The sequence below is a fragment of the Diabrotica undecimpunctata genome, chromosome 1 (assembly GCF_040954645.1).
Source record: "Diabrotica undecimpunctata isolate CICGRU chromosome 1, icDiaUnde3, whole genome shotgun sequence".
In the NCBI taxonomy this organism is placed as follows: domain Eukaryota; kingdom Metazoa; phylum Arthropoda; class Insecta; order Coleoptera; family Chrysomelidae; genus Diabrotica; species Diabrotica undecimpunctata.
The window spans coordinates 1,224,113-1,250,112 of NC_092803.1; the positions used below are offsets into that span (position 1 = coordinate 1,224,113).

Genomic DNA, 26,000 nt, shown 5'->3' on the forward strand with positions numbered 1-26,000 from the left:
AATAAATTCTCTTTGGCGATTAATATCACACATGCCCCAGTAATTATTAAAAATATCTTTTCTATCATCGTGGGTAACCTTAGTAGTACACTGTAATCTACATTTTTCTTCATTACAAGGTGGCTTAATACTTCTACTAGCTACTTGATTTCCTTTAGCATTTGTGTATGACATCCCAGAATTGCGCTTTTCTTTGGTTTGAGCTAACTTCCAGCGTCTGGTATTGCGTTTTCGTTTTCTTGTCTTGTTCTGGTCTCAACAAAAAAATATGATTTTGATGTCTTTAGCTAATGCTACAAATCTATGACTTCGGGAAAACAAAAATCATTTTATCATTTAATCTCGAAGCTATAAAACGTTTAATATAAATCATTTACACGTGTGTTTTGCCAAAGTAAAAGTTGAAGTACGTTCTTCAAAGTTTATTTGTTTGAGATTGGAGTTTATACATAAGGTAATTGACTCCCAAAACTGAATAAAAATAAAATTAAATGTTTGTTTTTGTACAGTATGTCTGAAACACGGGAAGTAAAATTTACATTATCTTAATTATTTATATGGTTAAAAGATCGGCAGAGATATTTAGTTGAGGCTGAGGCAGTTTTTGGAGCTGACCACGTTATATTTTGTAAATTACGCCTTACGTTTTCTACTAATAACATGATGCCGTTGGGGCAATTTAGCTGATGGAACAGCATTTTTCTTTAGTCTTCTCAATTTTGTTTCAGGTGTTATTATAAAATAAATTTGGTATAAATATATTAAAATATAAATAATATTTTAATCAACTTCCTTTGTGGTAATACGGGCCCAACTAAAAATTTAATTGTTTACCTATTACTTCAAAGGGCACAACTCAAAAAGTGCCTGTGTTTACGGTACAAAGGAACAATAAGATATTGTTAAAAAGGCACATCTAAAAAAGTGCCTCTATATTAATTTAAAAATCTAACATGACGCATAGAAAAATAGGGGTATAACTCAAAAATAGAATTAATGGACAAGATTAGAAACAGAACGATATTACCATTAAAAAGATCATTCAAGACTACATATAAATAAAGGCCTAACTCAAAATGGTGAATTTTTGAGTTGTGCCTCTATAGATCTGGAGGTGCGATATGTCTTTCCAAACTGTAGTTAGGCGACTCATGTTAGTCACATAAGTCATGTTACATGATTATTAGTCATTTGTTTGGTGTTACATGTTAGTCAGTTAAATAGTCTGTCGACCACCATTATTTTTGTCTTTATTGATTTTCAGACCAACTTTATTGCTTTCGTACTCAACTCTTCGCAGGAGATTAAACATTTCTTGCTCATTTGCTGCTATACGTGTAGTGTCATCAGCAAATCTTAGATTGGAGATTTTCCTACTAGCCACTGTTACTCCACCGGCTCATCTATCTAAAGCCATCCTCATGACGTGTTCACCATAAGTCGGGTGACAAGACGCATCCTTATCTAAAACCGCTCTCGATTTTTAATGTGATTTTTACTGGTACAGATTTTTTAAATGTCACCAGATGCATTGATGTGCTCATTTCTATTAAAATGGACCACAGATTTCGGAAATTGAAACGTCAATAAACGTACTTTAACCTTTAATTGTGGCTTATTCCCATTTAAATAGTAATTAATTTGAAATGCCACAAGAAAATAGCTTCAGAACAATATGATTTAAGAGTTGGATCAGTTCTTTTAGGAACCAGCTGTACATCCACTAGATTAGATAAGTGCCTGGTTTCTATTATGATGTGATCTTTTTGATTTCTCCATGTTACTTTATGGATATTTTTGTGAGTGAAGTAGTTACTTCCAACGACCAGGCTCATGGAAGCTGCAAATTCCTTTATTGTATATCCATTATCGTTGGTGACATCATGAGTACTGCATTTTCCGGTGTATGAACTTTATAATTATCTTTCCTTACTTTTGCATTAAGATCTCCAATTATAATCTTGATGCTGTTTCTTTCGTAGATGGTTTCTACTTTCTGCACATAATTGATCTTTGACATCCTCTTCTTTGTCTTCGGTTGGGTCGTGTACTTAACTTAAAGAATATTATTTTATTGAGTGAAGGCATGCTTATAGTGTGGGAAGAAATTTCATTAACAACAAGCATGGGCTTGATGGTATTGAATAATAGAAATCTTATTTCTGAGCGATACATATTGGAGATTCTTCAGGATTATGGAATGCCTTTTGTTTCTTATATCGGAAAAAAATTTTAAGTCAATGCGCCATAATGTTAGACCTCACGCAGCCAAAGTAAGTCTTGTCTTAGAACAAGAGAAAAACTCGAAAGATAAAAACAGAAAAATTCGAAATGAGCTGTCCAGCACGTAATCGTGACTTTAATCACATCTAACATATCTGGGATATGCTTGGGAGACAATTAGGATATTAAGCGGGGCGGCCCGACAACTTGAAGGACTTGTAGCGAAGTCTTATTTTAAGCATTAATTGCAGATACCAGAACGTCATTAGAAGCAGAGGTGTAAGTACCCAATATTGAGGTTAAAACGATTCGTAGCATTTGTTTCTTTTATAGTTTTTCTTTTCTAAAGGCCCTTGTAGAATTGTATCACTGCATTTTGTAAACAAATATGTTTATTTGAAAGCACTTTAATAACACATAGAAATATAGTATTTGCGCTGGAGAGGATATGTCGAACGGATGGGGGTGAATGAAATAGCAAAGAAAATAATAAGGTCAGTAGAAAGAAGGTCAAGAGGAAGGCCCAATCTTGGATATATGAAACAATTATAGAACATGCTAAGGCCCACAAAAAAGCTACCACAAACTGAATAGAGGAAAATCATAGAACTATCATGATTTGGAATTTTTAAGTACTATCAGCTAATGGTTGTTTTTTTTTATTCGTGAATATTCATTGATTTGGATTGATAATAGGTATTTCATTTTATCTCTAATATAAACACTGTAAATTGTACAATAAACCAAAGTTAAAATTCAAATCACGTATTTAGAACAAATTTAAAGGTGAACTACTAACCTGGAGATAAAAACCAACAATAAATTAAAAGTTTACTAAGAAATCAAACCAAAAATCGGTAAGTTGTAAAATCACAAATAGGTTAAGCAGATAACGGCCAAATAAACCAGAGAAATTTGCAAATAAAAAGCATTTTTCGTGACACTCTTTGATACACGGGTATTTAACAACTATTTTTGATAAATGTGGCGATAAAAATGTTATAAATAAAATTGACAAAAGATTAAACTTACTTTTTTACTTATAAACAATACAAGAAAGCTATTTGATTTTAAATACAAAAGGTGAAAACCGGTAAATAATATGAAAAGATGATACAATTTTACTGGAAAAGCATAAAATATCCTTTAAAATGAGAGTTTGTAAAGTTAGTTTTATTAATTTGTTGTTTAGTTATTGCAAACACAGCTTTAAAAGTCAGTTTTTTTGAAAATTATAAAATAACTTTTCTAAAAATGCATAAAAACTTTGATTTCGCTTGAGAGTATTTTCATTTCAAAATTTCAAGAAGTTGCAATTAATAGTTATTACAAAATTGAAATTGTTTATCACGGAAAACTTTCATCTACAACCATATTATGCGTAAACTATTGGGTCTACATAAATTCTGAAAGCACCAAATTGAAGAGAAAGGATTATTTTATCAAATCAAATTATTTAACGATTAAAAAGTTTATGTTAAATATTGTAAAATAGGTTTAAAAAAGTACTCTGATTTTAAACTTATAAACAATTAAAATAACCAGACTTAATAACATGTAGGAAGTATTTTTTTAACAAAAAGAGAAATCAAACTATTTTTACTTAGCGAAACCGAATTCAAATCTTAACCACTGTGTTTCCTAAAATTTGCGAAACAAACAGCTGGATAAATTACTCGGCAAGGGAATCTAAAATTGCATTCCACAAGCCGTTCATCCTGGTCATAATTCGGTTTCGCTAAGTAGAAATCGTTTGATTTCTCTTTTTGTTTTTAGATGGCGTAGTTACGTCCGTATATAGTTATTTTAATAACTATTGTCTAGGACGGGAGAGATTTTTGTTTTGGTTCAGAGCAGTGACTATACCGTTCTGAAGAGACCTAAGAAGGTCGAAATACGTATCAGCGGTTGTTGCTGCACTGTATCAAAACAAAAATCTAATACCGTCATTCTGAAGTATTTTTTTATTTGCCATATTGGCATTTTTCCACGAATTAAAAAAATACAATGTCCTCTCTTTGTCTCTTTGTCAACCATTTTCCATCCACTCCTGAATGTAGGTCTCTCCCAATTGCATCCATCTTTCTCTATCTTGCGCCAATCTAATCCACTGTTTGCCTGCCACTGCTCTTATGTCATCTACTCATCTTTTTTGAGGTATTTCCATGCTTCTTGTTGTCGTCCTTGGTCTTCATTCTAGAATTCTCCGTGTTCACCTGTTGTCATTATATCGGGCTACGTGACCTGCCCAGCACCATTTCATTTTTGTAATTTCTTCCACAATATCCCTAATCTTCGTTCTACGTCTTATCTCGGTGTTTCTAATCTTGTCTCTCAGTGATATTCCAAGTATGATTCGTTCCATTGCTCTTTGCGTTGTTTCTAATTTTTTAGCAGATTTTTTCTTAAGGGCTACTGTCTCCAAGCCGTAGGTACAATGTCCTAAGACCCTTAAAACCCAATTTAGCCCTTTTCTCACCAGGAGTTTGTTTATAAACAATAAAACAATTTGAAAGATTAATAGTTTAAGTTTAGACAAAAAAATTAAAAACGATTACTTTAAAAGCGAGCCGTCCCTGATATAGCACCAAAGCACCAATATAAACGGTTTAAAAGCGAAGCGACTTTACTATTTCAAAAACTAAATTCATAACTTCAAATTTATAGAAGTTGCAATATCTCGGGTCCTAATCAACTAAAATTGAAGTTTTCTTTAATTTTGCGCAACTCTTTGTTTATAAGTTTAAAATAAATGTTTATTTTTGTAAAATGTTTTACTTTTCTCTTAATATTTTTAGTTAAAAAGGTTATGACATTATAATTATGGCATGATAATTTAAATATTTATGTATTATAGTTATAAAAAATATTTTTTAACACATTCAGTGCCAACCAATTATATTAGATGCTCGCCTGAGGCTGAAACTTAACAATGCTAAATATTTGAATGTAAGAATATATTAAATATATTTTAAATATTTGTTTATCAATTCATACACTAAAAAGGCTTTTTGATATAGTGTCACACGGTGTGTGGCGTAGGCCGTTAAAATAAATTTTTTTATGAAATGCCGGTGGCACACGGTGTGCGTCGTTCATATAACTGAAATTTTAACACTAAAATGATACAACAGACACTGAACAGTTTATTTAAAAAAAAAAAAGATATTTCACAGAAAAGAATAAACAAAAGATAAAAATACAATAACTATCATTTTTTGCGATATTCCGCGAAGCAATTTTGTAAACAAAGCCCTGGTTCTCCTTCGCATGAAGAACAATAGTATTGGGTACACGATTGAATCTTTTGTTAGCTGCATTCCCTACATCTTCTCCTATGCGTTCTGTCCAACTTACTAGGTAAATGCGTAGTGTCCAACTTGCGTGTAGGTGGTAAAGATTTTTCCGATAACAATGTCTTTATAATTTCCAAACAGTAATCATAATATGTAGTTGAAGCTCTTCTGAATAAAACAAAATTGTTGAAAAACAATCGAAAAAAAAAATGTATTCCGAGCTTCTTATACCATCTCAAAGTCTTCCTCTCACTTGAATAGTATGAAAGCATTTGATCCTGTCGATCAAATGCCCACTTTTTCAGTATGACCTGTCCCATCAATTTCACCTTGAGCACCACTGTATACATTGCATTGCAACACCAAACCATCTGGTTTAGCTAATATGTACAATTCTATGCCTAACTTGTGTCGTTTACCTTTTAAAAATTGACGAAAACACAGTCTTCCTCGCCACAGCATTATGGGCTAATCTAATTATAACGATTTTCCAAGGTAATAAATTTCATCCATTCGTTTATTAAAATAATCCTTAAGATATCTGATTTTATGTAAACGATCACCATAACCTGGATCTCCCTCATGACGTGCATTTGTTGAAAAGTAAAGGCACCTCATAATGATCATGAATCTATTCCTGCTCATGTATTTTTGTAAACCAGGACTAGCAAACAGATTATCTTTTTTCCAGTAGTCTTATAGCCGATTGAATTGTACATTTCCCATTTGGAACCACAGGCCAAAAAAAAATCCTTAACTCTGCTAGGGAAAGTGGTTTCCACTCGGTTATTCTGGATTTTTCGGAAATAGAATGACTTAAAAAAAATTCATCTGCATAAGTATTCGTTTGATCTACAATGTAATTTAGCAATTCATCAATTACAAGCAAACTGAAAAAATCGTATGGACTATTACTAACAGGTGGTGGTACACGAAAGCCAGGTATTCCAGTGAAATCAATTGTTTTTAAATTAGGAGTGTTATTCCAACCTGGAAATATAGGGATATCATCATCATCGTCGCTAAAATCATTATCAGAATCACTCACAATATCAGAATCATCTGATGAAACTACTGGATGTTCCTCTGAACTTTCCCACAATGAATCTGCTAATTCTTGAAGCTGGTTATTTGACAATGGGATCCTCACATCTCGTTCTGTACGTGAACACTTCGAACTAGACGGTCCTGCAACGATCCATAACTATATAACAAATTACAAATCTCGGAAACCGCTAATGCACGTATATATTTTAGACTATACCACAGCGTAAGGAACACATTTGTATTTATGCTGTGACTATATCCGAACGGCCAAAGAAAACAGACATACTACTTGAGGAAAGTCACCTATGCACTCGAAACACATGGTGTGCCGTTATACTGTAACGACAATAGCCGATAGCGCACTGATAGGCAATGAAAGTGTTAATAACAATAAATCATTTTTTTATTTGAAACAAACAATTTTTCCCAAAAACATTACAAATATATTTTACACAAATCTTTGTATAATTATAAATAAAAATTAGGGAAGTAATCTATATATATATATATATATATATATATATATATATATATATATATATATATATATATATATATATATATATATAATTAACGTATTACAATTTACATACTTAACTTTACTATTTTCATTTATAGTTACACAAAGTTTATTTTAAAATAAGTTAAACAGTTAAACAGTTAATTTTTTCAAATATATCTGTAATGGTTTTTAGCCAAGAAAAGTAGGTAATTGTAAAAATAATAAGCATAATTCAAGAAAAATTCAGAACTCCAAAATTAGATGTTAGAAAACTGAAAGAAGCTGATATAATAAACAAACTCCAACAGAAAATATACGAAAACTTTTAAAGTGAGACAACTGGATGACCGACGAAATACTCGGCAGGATGGACCAAAGAAGACAAACCAAGAACAACAAATCATTAGCAATGAAATCAGAAAAATGATAAGAGAGGAAAAACAAACTTACTATGAGGAAAAATGTAAAGAGATAAATCTTCAGAACAAGTACGATCTATTCAACCTACATAAAAAGGTTAAAGAAATGGCAGGGCTGCAAAGAAGAAACCACAACACAACTCTTTTATGATAACGACTGACGAAAAGCTAAAACGATGGAAACAATATATGGAAGAGCTTTTCGACGACGAAAGAGGAAATCTACAAGACATCTTTCGAGAACAGAGATATAAGTATAGAAATTACAAAGGAAGAAATATTGTATGGCATAAAGAACACCAGAAACGGAGAAAGCCTGGGGCCAGATCAACTGCTTATTGACATCCTTAAAATAATAAAAAATTAATGCATGGATGTCATCTTAAAGCTCTTTAATAAAAAGAAAAAAGAAAAGACAGTTAAGATTTGATTTCACGTACAGTGCGTTTGTATATCCGCTTATACGTATTTCACCCTAAAAAGGATCTTCGGAGCGGCTATTCACAACCGCTCTGAACGTGAAAATAATATTTCCTGTCATATTAGAAGCAACTATAAAATGGCTTCGATCTGGACGCAATAGTGACATCTGATAATAAATCCGTAAACTAATTTTCGAAACCAAATTCAGAACTTTGCTTTAATCTGTGCCTTCTAAGAATTGCAAGGCAAAACAGACGTTGATAAAGATGTTATTAGAGACATAGGGAATCTTAAATTGCATTCCACAACATATCTCCTCAACTAAGCAAAAATCCTTAGCGAATTGGTTTCTCGTACTCATAAAGAGTAAATCGGAATAAAAAGAATAATCAATCTCTAATAACATCTTTATCAACGTCTGTTTTGCCTTGCAATTTTTAGAAGGCACAGATTAAAGCAAAGTTCTGAATTTGGTTTCGAAAATTAGTTTACGGATCTCTTTAATGAAATTTATCACTCGGGTAACATACCCAATGAATGGTTGACCTCAACATTTATTTGTCTCCCTAAAAAGAAAAATGCTAGAGAATGCACCGACCACCGCACCATAAGGCTGATGTCTCACACACTTAAAATATTTTTAAAGATCATTCATAAACGCATTTACCAAATACTTGATATGGATATTGAAGAAACCCAATTTGGATTCCGTAAAGGCGTAGGTACCCGTCCGTGAAGCTCTCTTTGCATTCAACGTACTAATCCAGAGATTCTTGGATGTGATCCAAGATATGTACGTCTGTTTTATAGATTACAACAAGGCTTTCGATAAAGTCCCCCACCAAGAGCTAATGGACGTCCTCAAAGCAAAACAATTAGAATACAATGACCTTCGAATTATAACAAATCTATATTATAAACAGCAGGCACACATACGCATTAATGAACACAGATCAGAAGAGTTCGAAATTAAGAGTGCGACAGGGGTGTGGATTGTCACCACTACTATTCAATGCATACTCTGAAGAAATTCTGAAAACAGCTCTTGAGGGAGAAACAACAGGAATAAAGGTCAATGGAACACCAATTAACAACATTAGATATGCGGACGATCCTATCATAATAGCAGACCACCTCCCAGGCCTCCAAAAGCTAATGAACAAGATAGTTGAGTATGGAGAAGAATATGGATTATCAATAAACATCAAGAAAACTAAATTTGTGAGGATATCAAAAACCCAAAATAATGATGAAAGCCTGACAATTAACGGTAAAACTTTAGAACAAGTTGAAAACTACAATTATCTTAGCACAATAATTAATCACACAAACGATTACTCCAAAGAAATCAAAGTTCGAAGGTACTTTGTGCAAGAAAACTGAAATTAGACTTGAGAGTTAGGCTGGCAAGGTGTTATATTTTCTCTTTACGGGATAGAAGCATGGACACTTAACACGTCGACTACTAAAAAGTAGGAAGCATTTGAACTGAGGGTGTATAGAAGAATCCTGAAAATATCATGGACTGAGCATATAACAAACAACGAAGTCACGAGAAGAGTCAACAAAAGAATGGAAATATTGGAAACCATCAAGACACGAAAGCTACAATACCTGGGGCATGTTATGCGTAATGAAAGATACAACATACTTCAATTAATTATACAAGGAAAAATACAGGGCAAGAGAAGTGTAGGAAGAAGAATCACATGGTTGCGTAATAGCAGCATCTAAGATCATAATAGCCATGATGATTGCCAACCTCCGTCGCGGAGATGGCACGTAAAGAAGAAGAAAAAAAAATTAACACGTATAGTTTTGATTTTCAAATAAAAAATTAATTGTTTAGCGAAGATTCTATACTGGCGTTGTATTACTTTTTCTCTATAGTAAAATGCTCATACAACTGTCACGGAACTAGCGCCACAAGATGGAATCGTCATCGGGTAGCGTCATAAAATAGTGGGTCTTCACATCGATTCACTATTCTCGATCAATTCGTTTGTCATCATATATTTATTCTAATCAGGTTCAAATTAAAAACTGCAAGAAAAATATCTAACAAAAAATATTATTTATCAATAAAAGATTCGATTTGCAATGATTGTCAAAGTCATAAATGTCATCCGATTAATAAAAATATTGAATCGTCTGTTTAAATGTTAAACGTACTTCTCGTTTTAAAATAATTTCATATAAATACAATTATTATTTTTAAACATATTATTTAGTTTATTTAATAATTAAATTTACTATCAAATGATATTTATTTATATTTTATTATAATTTAATATTTCGTTTGAATTTGACAGTTCTGTCAGAAGTAAACAACGTATGCATTGTTAATACGTCAACGTGGTACAGTGGTTACTGATGATCATCGGTGTTACCGATGAATTATCTACCTCTTTCCCCCCGTGTATCCGTTCCTGATACACGAAATCGTTCGTGCACAAAACCGTCGTGGAGGCGGAGGGAGATCTAATAGTGCAGATTCACAATTGTACAACCGTGATTTTTACTGTTTAATGATTTTCGCTTAATTATTATTACATATCTAATTAATAACAAATATCATTTTTAACCTCATTATGACAAGCAAATAACACTACAAATCATAATTTGTAAATTAACTAATTATTTACAAGCATTTTTTAATAACAAATTTCGGCAGAATCATTTATTTTAGCTCCATAAAAGATTATTACTTTTTATTTAAAAATGGGCAGAAAATTTAAATATCAAATAAAATATCCCTTCTAGCACGCTACTGGTTAAATTTAAACAGAACCTTAAGAAGCGTATTGTTTACCTTTGTAAAAAATTCAAAAGCGTTTTTGATCTACAGTAAATTAATTTCGATTGTAATTTAACTCCCGTATATATCAATAACGGCAAAACATATCACACCTATTAAAATTAAATAACGAATCGTCCACAAAAATATTTCATACTATGGAGACACATGGTATTTAAAATATTATGTCTAATTTTTTTAAATTAAAAATTTAACGTCACTTACCTCTCTATACTCATTGTTGTGTAGAAGACTTACAGGAAAAGGATCCCTCTCTTGTTTCACGGTCTCTATCTTGTTTTCCTTCTCAATGAGTAGAAATGATCCATTAATATCTTCTTCCTGTGATACCAAAAAAGAAGCAAATTAGTATATGAAAACATAAGCGAAGTATATGTAAATGCAAACAAATTACTAACGCACTTACGTCTTTATTTTCATCCAAAGAAACGTCCACCAAAATATTCTGTGCCTTTGGTGGTTGCAGTGGTACCCTATTATTAAAGAAGCTCTTCTTTTGCACGTTGTTTTCTTCATATTTCTTAGTAAAATACTGTTTGACCGGAATCCTTTGGTAGTTACTTCCAACTTCCTTCTTTATTGGCTGCTTCATAGCCATAATTTTTTTTGTCCTAGCACCTATATTTTCAATATCTTCGTGAATTTGAAACGTCGCCATGTTAAAATAGTTTAATAACTTAGTAAAAACTGTCTTTATACGATAAAATTGTAAAATGTATCACAGGGAGGTAATGATTTTAATTCAAGAAGTAAAATAAATCAGATTTTAAAAACGTGTATACACCCAACACTGTCAAGTTTGAGTTGAAGTATAACGTTCATTCGTTTTTCTGTTTCTTTTATTAGTAGTTTTTTGTCTCATTAAGTGACAAACTAGACATACGCTTTTTCAAAAGTATAGGCGTATAGGTATATAAAAAGTAAAATGATTTATAAACAATTATTAGTAATTAAAATTTCTGTTCAAACTTTAAATGTAATAAAATATCATTAATTAAGGTTATTAATAATATTTTTAAACCTTCCATAATATTAGAATTATTACATCTTTCAAATTAGATACATATAAAAAAAATACATAGATGACAGAGACAGATGATAATATAAGTGATTGTGCGTAAAAAGGTTGTTCTGAAAAATACCCATATAACAGGTGCAAAAATGTTCAAAAAACGTTCTAAACTTAGACAACTTTTATTACACTAGTGTGTATAGTTGGTTATCTATTATTGACACTACATAATTCTATTTTAATCAATATTTGTTAATAATGTAGCATGTACATGATCTTTTAATTATAAAAATAAATAAAAAAGAATATTTTTACAGTTGAAAACACTTTTAATATTGGATTTTATCATTCATTATTGACATTTTAATGTATGACAGTGACAGGAATGGGTTGGCAGGGTTGGCAGAAATGAATGGCGAGGCGACGCCATTTATATTATTTTTTCTCGTGCGGTATTTTCTCATTAAAGTAGTTTAAATATGTCGAAAATTGTGAAAATAACATTCAAATTGTGACAGACACTTAGTACTAATTATATATTTAGGATTACCGGTTTAAAAAAGGTAATTTTAAAGTTTCAAATTGTCTTTTCCCGTTGAGCATAAGAACCATTTTGCACTTCTATGTAAACGTAATTGATTTGTTCTTGGCTTATTATAGTTTCTTGTAGTTTTGTTTTTTTTTATTTAATAGCATGTCTGTACACTACAAATTCAAATCGGCTCTAGAGTATGATACGGTTACATTTGATGGCCTACATATTTCCGTGAAAGATCTGAAGAATGCTATAATACAACAGAAACGCATCGGAAAAAGTACTGATTTTGATTTACAGGTCACTAACGCGCAAACTAAAGAAGGTATGTGTTAATATTAAAGTGCTCTAACGTCTTAATAATCATAATTTTTATCTATTCAGTGTATGAAGACGAAAACACTTTAATTCCTAAAAATGCTTCTCTGCTCATTGCTAGAATTCCTATCATACCCCAAAAGAACAAATCTTGGGAAGGATACGGAGGTGATAATACACCTCCTACTAAATTGGACGAAGGTGGACCCATAGCCAAAGAAGTTGATTTATCAAGTTTGGATGCTCCAGAAGATGACAAGATTAAGGCTATGATGTCGCAATCCACTCAAGACTATGATCCCAGCAAGTAAGTTGCAATTTGTTGTTTTGTTTGTGATTCACAACAATATAAATAAAATAACAGTTCAGCTGTATTCTGTGCTTTTTGTGAGCTGTTTCAATCAACAAAACATTTGAGTGATTCCAATATTCTCTCACATAGAGCTACATTTCCTAATTCTAGTTTTTTCTTGTCTTTTTTGCCTTATTCGAAAAGTCTGTAGCAATGTCATTCAGTAAATATAAGTATGTTCATATAATATGTTTCATTATCCATACTTATCTTATCCTAAGTGTTTACTTAAGGTTTTTTTTGTTCTTTTAACTTTTCATATTTCATTATAGATCTCAGATATGTATTGTTCCAAATTTTTGTAATTTTCCTTTCATATTGCTCCTCATATTCTGTATTCATTAATTTGTCATTTATTATGAATTCCATTTTGCTATTATTTTCCCAACATATTTAATAATTTAATACATTTTTATACATGATACACACAATGTTAACTGTTAATATTTTTCCAGTTACACAAAAATCCGTGGTTCTAATCAAGTAGGTCCTGTACCAGCCAACTACAAATGCTACAAGTGTCATCAGGGAGGTCATTGGATTAAAGATTGTACTTTTGGCATGGGAACGGTATGTATTTCCATTGTAAACTGTTTTATCATTGTCAAAACGGTTTTTATTTAAATAAAATATGGTTTGTGGTGATGTATTTGTCTTCATTTTAACACTGAAACCTTTCCTTCCTCTGGTTCCTCAAAACCAATCATTTTTATGCTAATTTTTTGGTTGGATATAAAGGTGCTTTTACTGGTTTTAACATATTTATTCAGGCAATAGTCACTTTTGTTTATATTATTCTAATTTCATTCTTTTTTTTATTGTTATAACTGTTTTTAAATATTTTTAATTAATGTAATTATACTAAAGATTTAATATATTGTGGAAATACATAATTTGAAGCCAGTAAATGTGTGGAGCTTTTCTTTTAACTATAATTTATATTTTAAAGTAGTTTGTTTTGGCTTTTAATATGTAAATATGTTGTAATATGATTATAATAATTGTGTAAACACAAACTTATTCATTTATCATTTCTTTTATGGACAATATTCATGCATTTGTAGTCTGATTTATAGCAACTATATACTAGTAACAATTTACTATTGGTTTTTAAAGAATTTTTGCTTTTAACGTTTTGTTAGCAAAATACCAGGTTATGTAGAACTATGTGTATTTTTATTGTTTATTTTTTGTTGATATAAATGTGTGGGCTTTCAAATGAAAATGTTGTATAAGAATTTAATAAACCGGTATTAAAAAACATTTATATCTAATTTATTTCATACTGATAAACTGAGTTAGGCTTTCACGGCCTTCATCTAACTTGTTAAACTGTTTGTTCGGGCTGTTAGGCCGTTGTCTTCTGAGATTAGTTCTCGAGGTTTCGCCAACACTATAGGTTGAAAATGACCCAGGTTATTTTCAGGTTACAAGCGAAGCAGTAACATCTCCAGAAGATGCCAACCCCTAGTGTTGGTGAAACGTCGAGAACTAATCTCATAAGACAACCGCCTAACAGCCCAAACAAACAATTTAACAAGATATTTCATATTGTTTTGTATATAGCCATTATAGCTGCTAAAATTAGCTACCTTGTTTATATTGCACATTATTATAGTTCATTATATATTCCAAAGCTATAGGTGGATTAGAAAAGTGGAAACATATTACTAAATAAAGGAATTAGAGATCTATAACTACAAATATTGATAAAATTTTTAGTGTCCTGTAAAGTAAACAAAAAAAATAAAGCATGGATAACAGTAATAGGCTTAAAAAGAGTTAAGCTTTTAAAAAACATCATAACTTTCGGCATTTTTAGCAGGCTACAGGTTTTACTTTCCCTGTTTACTGTAAAATTGTGGATATTAAAAAATATATATTACTTTTTTTTAAATAAGGTAAGTTGTTAGTTGACAGATATCGTATTCTTTGCGTTTTTAAAAGTTTTTTCATTAAAAAATGTGAAAAACATTTGTAGAATATTTTGAGGAGATTTTTAGCTTTACTGACACAATGTCATTCATTTTGAAAGCTATTATATGGAAGAAAGGTAGATTAAAAAGCAAATTTTGTATGTGAATTAGATCACAGAAATGGAAAGAAACAGTCAAATAAAACAGTATAAGAGATGAACAAATGTCTTTATATGTGAATCAGAGTTGATATGTATATGTTCAAGTCTAGTTATCTAGGCATCCTTTGGGTAATACATCATGCTTTTACTGGAGTCACACCTTATAGTGAATGGGTTTATATGCGCTGGATAGAGGTTTATCAGTTATGCCAATTTGTTCCCTCAGTGCAAAACAGACTGGTTTGTAAAACTGATTTCCATGTTACTTGAAATTAATAATGAAAGTTTTATATGGAGTGGCTGTAGATCATAGATAGTGATTTTTGCACAAGACCATATATTTCGTATGTTTTACACTACAGATCTATTTTTGCATACAAGAATTTCTTATTATTTTTAAATAATAAATTTTAAAATCAAGTTTACTCACTGTATTTATGATTTATCATGCACAGAATTTTCCCCTTGTCTAATGATTACAGACCTTTTATTGGTAAATTTGAGTCAACAATTAAACCTGTTGTCTCTTGTTTCAGGATCAAGGAGACATAAAGAAAAGCACCGGGATCCCTCGTAGTTTTATGGTAACAGTGGAGGGCCCTCAAGTTCCAGGCGCCATGATGACCCCAAATGGACAGTTCGCTGTCCCAATCGTTGATCATCAAGCTTACAATCAAAAACCTGTTCCTATGCCAGTCCAGCCTCCCAAGATGGAGATTCCAGAGGATTTGTTGTGTAGCATATGCTCAGATTTGTTGGCAGATGCTGTTATGATACCATGTTGTGGTAATTCGTTTTGTGATGAGTGTATAAGAGGGGTTTTATTGGAGAGTGAAGACCACGAATGCCCTGATTGCCACGAGAAGGAGATATCTCCAGATACTCTAATTCCTAACAGGTAATTTTTTGTAAACATGTTTATTTTGGCCAAATTTCAATGTACTAGAACAATAAATAGGTAATAAGATAGGTGGATATATACTTTTAATCAGATAAGTGAAAAAGAAATACAAGTACGAAGAAAATTTGTTCATTGTTCAAACCAGTTACTTAACATTTTCTCCACTCTGAAGCTATTGTCATAGAAACATGGAATGGAAAGGTTTTAATGGCTTCTTGAGGTGATAAAAATCATGTTTATGTAGATGTCTAAAGATCATCTGTATATGTTTTAAACATTTTATTGATAAATATATTACTCTTGTTCATATTTGCTTTCCTTGGTATTTGTACAAAAGTACCACGGTAAACAGTGTTGGGGAGATACGATCTCCTTGCTTTACTCTTTGGTCTCGTAAACTTTCTACTATTTCTTCTTGAAACTTTCAAGTTGACCCTGTTTCTTTTTTATCTGTAGTTCTTTTAATGCTGTTATCATATTTTCTCTTTATCTTGTCCAAAAAGTTTTTAATGTCCAAAAATAATATACATGGATTTCTTTAACATTTTACTAGATTTGTTCCAAAGGATATAACATTTATCATCAATCTTACTGATCTAAATCCATTTTGAAGTCATATATTTATTATATTTGTCAATATTTTCATTATACAATTTAAAAGCATTTGTTTTACTATTTTTAATGGGATTTAACAATTTCAGTTGAAAATTAATTAATTTCTATGTAAATTGGTAAAGTTATTCACTTCCTTTTTCTTCTCTTGTTTTACAGAGTCGTATACTACCTTGTCTTTTCCTGACGCTTTGGAATTTTTTTGTCCTATGCTTTTCTTTTGTCTCTTCTTCCGTGATTTGGTCACTATTTTTTCTTCCTCTTCCTATTCTTTGCTTTTGCTGGTTTCTTCCTCATTTTTTTGTTTTGTCTCCTTATTTAATATCGAAAGGAAATATTCTTTACATATTTTTTTTATCTTACTCGGGTTCATATTCTGTTATCTCCTTTTTTTTGTTCCTTTCAATCCACCCATTGATATTCTGTGTTGTTATTTTTTTTATAAATTTTTTTAATGATTGACTTTCTGCTGCTTCCTTATCTATTCATACATTTCTGTTACTTTTTTTTAATACTCTCGACTCTGTTTTCTTGATATTTTTTGATTTATTTTATCTTGTTTCCAATTTTCATGGATATTGTTTTGTTATTGTATCTTCTTCCCCTTCATTTATGTCTTGTTTTTATTCATTTTCAGCCTCAGGGTTATGATTCCAATGTTGTTTTGATTTATTTCTATTTTATGATCTTGAAGACCAAGAGGAAGATCTCCAGCACAATGGGCAGACCAAATTAAGTCTCTAGTGGGAAAATCCCTACCTGAAGCTGTCCATCTGGTACAGGATTGCAGCCAATGGAGACAGCAAGCTAACAATATTTAGAGTGGCCCCACCCACACCCTGACAAGGGCTCAAGTAATGACGAGAAGGATGATCTTGCTCTTGTTATATTCTTCATTATTCATATCATCTGGCTCTTATCTGCATGTGCTCCTCTGTAAGTTCTTATCTCCATCGTCTTGTTGTTTTTCATTTGAAGGTGTCAGTTAGGTGTATCTAAGGTATTTTATGTAACTTTGTATGTTCAAATTTTGTTGTTAGAAATCTTAAGTTCTTGATTTTGGCTAACTGACATATTCTGTTCCATTTATGATTTCTTTTTTTTTATGTATTTTTGGCTCTCTTTTCGATTTACTACTACCCTTGTGATTTGGTCTTCCATGATTACTATTTCATCTTTTTTTTTTATATTGTCACATACTTGTAAAAATTTGTAAAAGTCTTTTCTTTTTTAAGTTCTGTCGATGTATATACATTTATTATATTATATTTATATTAATGTCAGTGGGTGTTTGCTTATTTTTAATCTTACACATATTCTTGCATTTTTGGGTTAAAATTTATTCTTTTATCTCATGTTTTCAAAGACAACGAACCCTACTCCTCTTTTCCATATTTTATTGTTGCCACTATTCCAAAATATGTATTTTCCTTTGTTTATCACGGTATATCAAAAAACCACTTGGATTTTTTAAATTGACACTGGATTGACAATGACGAATGTAACATCAAGTATTGATTGATTGTTAAAACTTGAAAGAGTGAGAGAAAACTGATCACAATTAATACCTCAGTATGACTGCTGCTACAGTATGGAACATAAAACAGGCTGTGTTGACCGAAACAAAAGAGACAAAGACATAAAAATTTATTTAAGAATACTTAATCATCAACAAATAGACTATAATGACTGCTTTTAATGTTTTTTTTTTATTATAGGATTAATAGTTTGTTTTGTTTCTTAGCTTTAAATGTATGAACAAATAAAATTTATCTATCTATCCGTTTTTTACAGTTAAAAGATTTAAAACTACTGTTTTTCTTGTAGGTTTTTAAGGACTTCAGTGGCAAATTTTAAAAACGAAACTGGTTATGTAAAGATACCGACGTATCGAGAACCAAAAGTTGTAATTACAACTCTACCACCAAAGATCGAGGTAAGTACATTATAAATAAATACATTTCTACCCCTTTTGCGTATATAATATAAGAATCTCCAGCTAATTTTGTTCGTAATCAATGGATATTGATAAATTCTCATAACAACGTTGAAATGTTTTACTCAATAAAAATCTAGTGATGCCGAAACAATTATGGCGAGTTACTTGACAAATTGTGCAGAAAAAGAGTTTGATTAATTATAATTGAACACTTCACGAGCTATATGACATGTGAATGAGTATACTCTTCATCATTTATCGAGAGAAGAACGAGATGAACTAAACTGTATCAGGACGATGTGAAAGAAGATTTAAAAGACATTGAAGTGAGATCCTTTAGTTTTGAGAAAAGCCAATGCTCATAAACAACTAGCTTAATCTCATAAAGTTTAGCAAGAACATGATAATCCATGAATAGTTGACATCAGTGAGAAGTCACCATCATTGGTATCTTTATTTAATAATACAACTTGTAGTAAATTTGAAGGAACTTGCACGAGAAGGTACAGTTTCGAAATTGAGAGTTAATCTCGGAACGTTTTTTGGCTTTTTTTGCTCAGACATGGAGGTGATATTTCTATGTCAAACACCAATTTTAATTCAGGAATAGGTCATTGGGAGCTCGACCCATGGCATGTATTCTAGTATTAATCGATGTGGATGGTTTTTAAACTATTTTTCTATTGTATCTTTATCTTATCGATTATATTTAATAAGAATTAACAACAATTTTAATTGAAAAGTCGTTTATCAGTGAAAAGATCAAAATAAACGTATTTTCATTTAAAATTGTTGTTAATTCCCATTAAATAAAATACATAATGTACAAACAACATTTGAAGCTTTGTATCTGAGACAGTTCATCTAAATTACAGGACCATATACCCAGATATGAAGATCCCAACAGAGCGGAAGCCGACGGAGAAAGACAGACCATCATTTCAGAAGCGGATTCTACGGATTCTTTCAAAACAAATAGAGTCGGTGATGTTCCAGGGGTAAGTCATCAAAATAGTTTTCGATTGTTAGCCTTGTAACATTTATATTTTTTACAGAACGATAATTTTCACGGTACTAACGAACGTACCGAAGGGCCTCCCGGTGTCTCGCCAAAACGAGACGATAGAAAATACGAAGACGGCTCGCCTAGGAGTCCCAGAGACCGTAAGTGTAATTTTTTTATTGGGTGTGCATCGTTCGTTGTATATCTTAACTGAGAATGATGAATTTTTAGGTCCTCCACGTGTGAGGCGCAGAACTAGAAGTAGGAGCCGAAGCCCAAGCAGAAGTCTGTCTCCCAGAAGGAGCCCTCGACGGGTGAGGTCGCGTTCCCGAAGTAATTCCAGGTGAGAATTTTTTTTATATGTATAAAAACGGATTAACATGTAACCAATATTCTAACGTGTGTGATAAATGTTTTTTTATGACAATGCCATATGGATCTTACTTATTTAATCCATTTTTGATTACATAAAGGACACTTAATGCTGCGGTAAAATTACCAAAGTTTCAGTTTTGTTCTAAATACTGTTCGAGACGAAGAAGATTATCTTTCGATGAAGAAGCATTTGCTATTGTGGAACTGGAGGCGTTCAAGAATAAAAAAAAACGGGTGTGGCAGTCCAGTGGGACTGCCGGTGGAAGTTACACTTCTATACACGCATTCGCCGTTACAAATTTATTTGGGAGTCAATCTGCACAATAATTACATATGTAATTTTATAGGTAAGACATAGCAGAAAGAGAACCATAATTAATAACAACTTACTAACAATGAAGGATTGAATCAATATTTTGATGAAAATGTATATTTTTATTTTCATATATGTATGAAGGAAGTTGAATGCAAAAATTTTTTTACACATACTCTGCAGTAAAATCCATTGTTTATTTTGTTATTAATATAAAAATACAATGCAATACACTGCAACATAATTCAATATAATAATACAATACAAATTAAAATGCAATATTCATAAGTATTTAAAAATGACAATAATATACATAACTTTTCTACTTACGCATATATGTTTAATTTACCATGTAATAATATTAATAAAAAAGTCCTCCCCGACTGGGAATCGAACCCCGGTCTCCCGCGTGACAGGCGGGGATACTGACTACTATACTACCGAGGACATGACACAAATGTATTTCAAAATTGACAGTTCTGGATCATACAGTGATTTATTGAAATTAATATTTTGAAATACAAAAGACTAATATAATTATGAACATTTAATAAATAATACAAAACATATCACATAAATAATAATATTAATAAATATTTTATTATATGTATGTATATATGTTACGAGCAAAGCCCGAAATTGGACAATCCTAGCATTGTACGAAAATTATTGTACATTTCTAGCATTGTACCCCCAAACTGTACAATGTCCGAAGTGATCAAAATCAAAATTATCGAAACGCTCATCGATTCGAATCGATTATTATTGACAAGCGACACACCAAATCATAAATCGAACATTTCTTGTTAATTATTTGATATTTATATTATTTTCTATTTATATATAGAGTTGTTTTTTTTTTTTTTTCGAAAGGACAATGTGATAAAATGCTGTGTCAAACTAAAATATAAATACAGTATACTCCCTTTATAACGAACACGGTTATTACGAGGTTTCGCTTATAACGAGGTGCATTAGATGTCCCGTGAAATTTCTATTGAACTATAACCCTTTATAGCGAGGTAAATTTGCTTATAACGAGAGAAAATAAGATTGCAAAACGTGTTTTTTACGTTTTGGCCCGGCCGTAGCTATAAATAAATACCCTTTTTAAATGCGGGCCGCCCGCAATAAACTTCTTACAATTTATGATTCTTAGTCGGAAATGTAAAATTTATGATTCACAAGTGTCATTGTATTGGGTTGACCATTCACACCTAATAATATGGGTCCTAATAGACAAGATGTGGAAAGTGTTTTAAAGGTTGTCAGAAACTTTATCCAAGGACAAAACGCAAATGAAGAAGCATAAAACTGTTTCACATCTTTAGAAAATATGATAGATAGAATACTGGACAATTTAAAGCAGTCAAAAATGACAAAATAACTTTATACGCTTTATACGTATTTACAGAATACAGATTTTTTGTTTTAACATATATCATTGACAGTAAAAGTAAACAACTCTTTTTTGTTTTAATGCATTTCATTGACAATAAAAGTAAACAACTTTGTTTTAAAAACGCCATTCAAACAATATTTATTAGCATCTTATATTGCTCCGAATGGCTTCACTATAGAAAGTTAATGTTTTAGAAAACTACATATTCATATGTATGCACAATATTATTGTTATTGGATATAACGAGATCCGCTTATAACGAGGTAATTAGTCTGCCATTTCAGTTCTCGTTATAGAGGGAGTCTACTGTAATAAGAAGAAATTGTTCTGCAATAGAGTGATAATGTTAATGAAACATTTTAATCACTATAATACAGTGAAGATGTTTGTAAAACATTTCAGATTTTCAAGAGATGTGTATGATAATTTAAAATAATTTAATCCTACAATCCAGAAGTCAGAAGCGCTAATTAATTATGGATTTATAACCTTATTGGTGTTTGGTTGTCTTCAATAACAAATGGTGAATAATAGTAAAAATCGATCTGAATAGATATCTGTCATATTCTCCCAAACTTTGACGCATGGCTACTTATTGAAATTCGAACATTGTATAGAATTCTTTTATACAAAGTCCGACGATTATGTCATTTCGGAGATTGTACAGTAAAGGGGTACAATGCTAGAAGTGGACAAGATTTTCCGTACAATGCTAGGATTGTACAATTTCGGACATTGCTCGTAACATATATATCTTTATATATAATATTAAATTATATATAAAAAGGGAACATTTTTATATTCGAGAGAGGAAGAGAGAGAAAATATAACTTCTGTCTCTCTCTTACTCATTATCTTACATATGTAATGATTTCACAGATTCACTCCCATACAAATTTCCAACGTGGAGCGCGGGTATAGAAGTATAACTTCAAAAAAATGAAGTATTCAATCGTCAATTCTATTAGCCATCTGGAGATGAATACAGATTTTATATTATTTATATTCCTATTGGAGAAAATATCTTCAATTAATTATACAAATTATGATATTGTTGTAAGTCACATACCCCTGATTGGAGCCCTGTACCTTAGATATGTCCAAAAATCTCTCTATTCCACTTTTATCGATGCAGAGATGACCTTCTAGAATTTACGGAGTTCTCGTCGCTGAGTCAGCTGTTTTCCAGACTCTTATGTAAAGCAGCAGGAGCAAGTTTTGAGTGTTAGTATTGGCGGGTCTACGCATCAGTCCAAGTTTTTCTAAAATTATTAATGTTATTAATACAAAAATTTTAAGAAGACTTACGCTTACTTTTGTCAACGCTGCCAAAACATCTTACGATGAAGTAATACGCTAGAAGCTCGAGCAACAGATGAAAATTCTTGCGGTTCTATAAAAAACGATTAAATGAAGTCCTTATCAAAGTTGGAGAAGACGCCGAAGCATTCGATTTCCAGCCAGCAGGCGAGGAAATCGTGGAAGTGGTGAACGAAATGCCCAGAAAGACTGATGAAAAAATTCCAAGGTAATCAAAAAGCATTCCAAAAATAGTGAAAAATTTGAAGATTATTTGTTGCACAGTCCCAAAGACAGATCTGACACTTGGCGCGACAGGAAGAAAATCAGTAGATCTAGATTGGATAGTAGAAGAAGAATGGACAAAAGATAAAAAATTCCGTTTCCAAAATAACCGTTTAATGGAAAATATGTTCGTTCCATATACAATTCAAAGCTATTGCGACTGATTCCTTGACTTTCGCTTCTGTGTTTCCTAAGGGCTAAGGGAAATTTACTCAGACCTTATTTAATCGCAATGAAAAACGCTATAGAGATACCCAACTATACAAAATACAACCTATGAATGAGAATCCGGCGTGCCAACTGTTGGCTTACCCAAACAAACTTTGGGAAAACGGGAATTTTTAACTGGGTTTCATCCTTCAGAAAAGATGGTTTTTAAATTAATCTGACCACCAAATATTGGCACGACAAAATCTTTTTTTTTTTGTAAAAAATTTCTTTGTATATAGAATTGTGTTTAGAACGGTCTTTCATGAAAAGTATCCGGTTTATTATTCAAAGCTAGAGTCTTATTTGAATATTGATCTTACAAAATGTCATGAATCTTACTCACTCATTGTAAGTAAGAGTAATCAAAAATGTTTTAAAGTAAGTAGTATGCCATTGGATAAAATTGACCACTAATAACACGCTCTGAGGTTATAAAAGCCATACAATCATCAAAAGATGGCAGAGCGACTGGTTCTGATGAAATTCCAAGTGATATATACAAGCTTATAAATGATAGGAATGTTTTAGAGGCTATACTTCGTTTTTCAACACCATTTATACCAGCGGACAACTAGCTAATGTGTTAAACTGTGTGTTCGGGCAGTTAGGCCGTTGTCTTCTGAGATTAGTTCTCGACGTTTCGCCAACACTAGGGGTTGGCATCTTCTGGAGATGTTACTGCTTCGCTTGTAAGCTCAAACTGACGCCGCGTTGTACTGTTGAGACCATATTTATATTTTCTACTCGCCTCCCCTCCACTGGTTTCGGCTTGAAGGGGCGTGTCGTCGTTTGTAGTAGCTTTTCTTTCTTCGTGTTTGGCGGGAAGGGTGTTTGTGGATTTTAATATTTTTATCCATGTCTCCAATATTAAAATCCACAAACACCCTTCCCGCCAAACACGAAGAAAGAAAAGCTACTACAAACGACGACACGCCCCTTCAAGCCGAAACCAGTGGAGGGGAGGCGAGTGGGAAATATAAATATTCCCTCCTATTGTAGTACAACGCGGCGTCAGTTTCAGGTTACAAGCGAAGCAGTAACATCTCCAGAACAACTGCTAGTGTTGGCGAAACGTCGAGAACTAATCTCAGAAGACAACGGCCTAACAGCCCGAACAAACAGTTTAACAAGTTAGACGATGGCCGTGAAAGCCTAACGCAATTTATCAACTACCTAATGGTTGATCTAATTCACTGTTTATAGCTCTACCTAAGAAGACGACAGCAAAAACCTGTGCTGATTATAGAACCATCAGTTTGTTACTACACTACAATAAATGCGAGAAATACCTGGACACACAGTTTGGTTTCCTTAATGGGTTTGGAACGAGAGAGACACTGTTTGGAATGAATGTACTTGCTCAAAGATGTCGAGATATATCTGTAGACATATACTGTTGTTTTATTGACTTCCAATCTAAAACTCTAAAAACATTGTTTTGGATGGCAGAGATGTTTCAATAAGACGTTCGAACGCTTACTCCGAAAGAATTTTCAGAGAAGCATTTTCTGAAAAACAAGAAGGAATACTTGTGAACGGTGAAGTCATCAATAATTTGCAATATGCGGACGATACCGCACTCCTAGCTTCTAGTCAAGAAGATCTGCAAAAAATACTTGATAGTGTCGTTGAGAGATGTAGGGAGGCAGGTCTGGATCTGAACATACGGAAAACCAAAATACTCGTAATAAGTAAACAACAGCATATAAAACCGTCTATATGTGTAAATAATACCAAACTTGAGCAAGTTGATAAAATCGTTTACCTTGGACAGCAATTAAATTGTAACGCAGAAAATCACGGCGAAATTAGATCTTGGATAGAGCAGGCTAGTGCGGCTTTTAGAAGGATGTCCAAGGTGTTATGTAACAGAGACCTAAAATTGGCATTGAGGATCCGCCTACTTCGCTGCTACGTGTTCTCGGTCTTACTTTATGGTGTCGAGTCCTGGACTGTGAATAAAATCGATCTAAATCGCTTTGAGGCTTTCGAAATGTGGTGCTATAGAAGAATTTTAGAAGTTTCCTGAGTGGAGAATTGGAATTGGAGAGTGGAATTTTAAAAGATTCGATACTCCACAATACTAGAACGTCTCAGCAAGACTACTGAGATCATAAAAAGCATCAAGCAAAGAAAGCTGAAGTATTTCGGACATGTAATGAGAGGTCCCAAATATAGGTTGCTACAAAATATCATGCAAGGAAAAATAGCAGGCAAACGCAGTCCAAGACGAAGAAGAACCTCATGGTTGAAGAACTTGCGAGATTGGTATGGTGTTGATACAAGTATGCTATTTAGGGTGGCAGTGAATAAAATTAAGATAGCTATGATGGTAACCAACGTTCTGAAAGGACATGGTACATGAAGAAGAAGTCTGATTAGAATACTTACTTCATTAAATAATATGTTACGTCATTGCTTGAAATTACATCGAGTGTGCTTATTTTATTAGCTGCCAATAGAATTCCACGACTTCGAATTTATACACACAGATGGTACCAATATACTTGGAATAGACAAATTATCCTCTACCTTCTATGTATGTATTGTGTTCAATATCTTTGTTAGAACTTAATCCAAACTTGCAACAGCGTTCCTGCGTCTTACCCCTCGCTGCAACAAAATTTGACTGCGAAATA

At 32.2% G+C, this 26,000-nt stretch overlaps 2 protein-coding genes across 5 annotated transcripts in view; one reads left to right on the top strand and one right to left on the bottom strand.

Annotated features, from left to right (window-relative positions):
• LOC140443092 (cyclin-A2-like) overlaps positions 1 to 11,560 on the bottom strand; it is a 71,088-nt gene extending 59,528 nt beyond the window's left edge. Inside the window, exons 1-2 of the mRNA XM_072534161.1 lie at positions 11,135 to 11,560; positions 10,933 to 11,049 (exon numbers count right to left, since the gene is read on the bottom strand). Of these exons, the coding sequence (XP_072390262.1) occupies positions 10,933 to 11,049; positions 11,135 to 11,386 (369 nt within the window). The 5' untranslated portion in view covers positions 11,387 to 11,560. The remainder of the gene's footprint in view (positions 1 to 10,932; positions 11,050 to 11,134) is intronic.
• A 564-nt stretch (positions 11,561 to 12,124) lies between these two features.
• The window catches only part of snama (something that sticks like glue), a 70,185-nt gene continuing 56,309 nt past the window's right edge, over positions 12,125 to 26,000 (top strand). The window contains exons 1-9 of one of the 4 annotated variants that reach the window (XM_072534135.1): positions 12,125 to 12,303; positions 12,434 to 12,600; positions 12,660 to 12,900; positions 13,401 to 13,515; positions 15,559 to 15,920; positions 18,363 to 18,471; positions 19,350 to 19,472; positions 19,530 to 19,638; positions 19,709 to 19,820. In XM_072534135.1, the coding sequence (XP_072390236.1) occupies positions 12,435 to 12,600; positions 12,660 to 12,900; positions 13,401 to 13,515; positions 15,559 to 15,920; positions 18,363 to 18,471; positions 19,350 to 19,472; positions 19,530 to 19,638; positions 19,709 to 19,820 (1,337 nt within the window). In that variant the 5' untranslated portion in view covers positions 12,125 to 12,303; position 12,434. Of the gene's footprint in view, positions 12,601 to 12,659; positions 12,901 to 13,400; positions 13,516 to 15,558; positions 15,921 to 18,362; positions 18,472 to 19,349; positions 19,473 to 19,529; positions 19,639 to 19,708; positions 19,821 to 26,000 lie in introns of all 4 variants that reach the window. The other 3 variants (XM_072534127.1, XM_072534143.1, XM_072534151.1) reach the window with 3 other exon arrangements.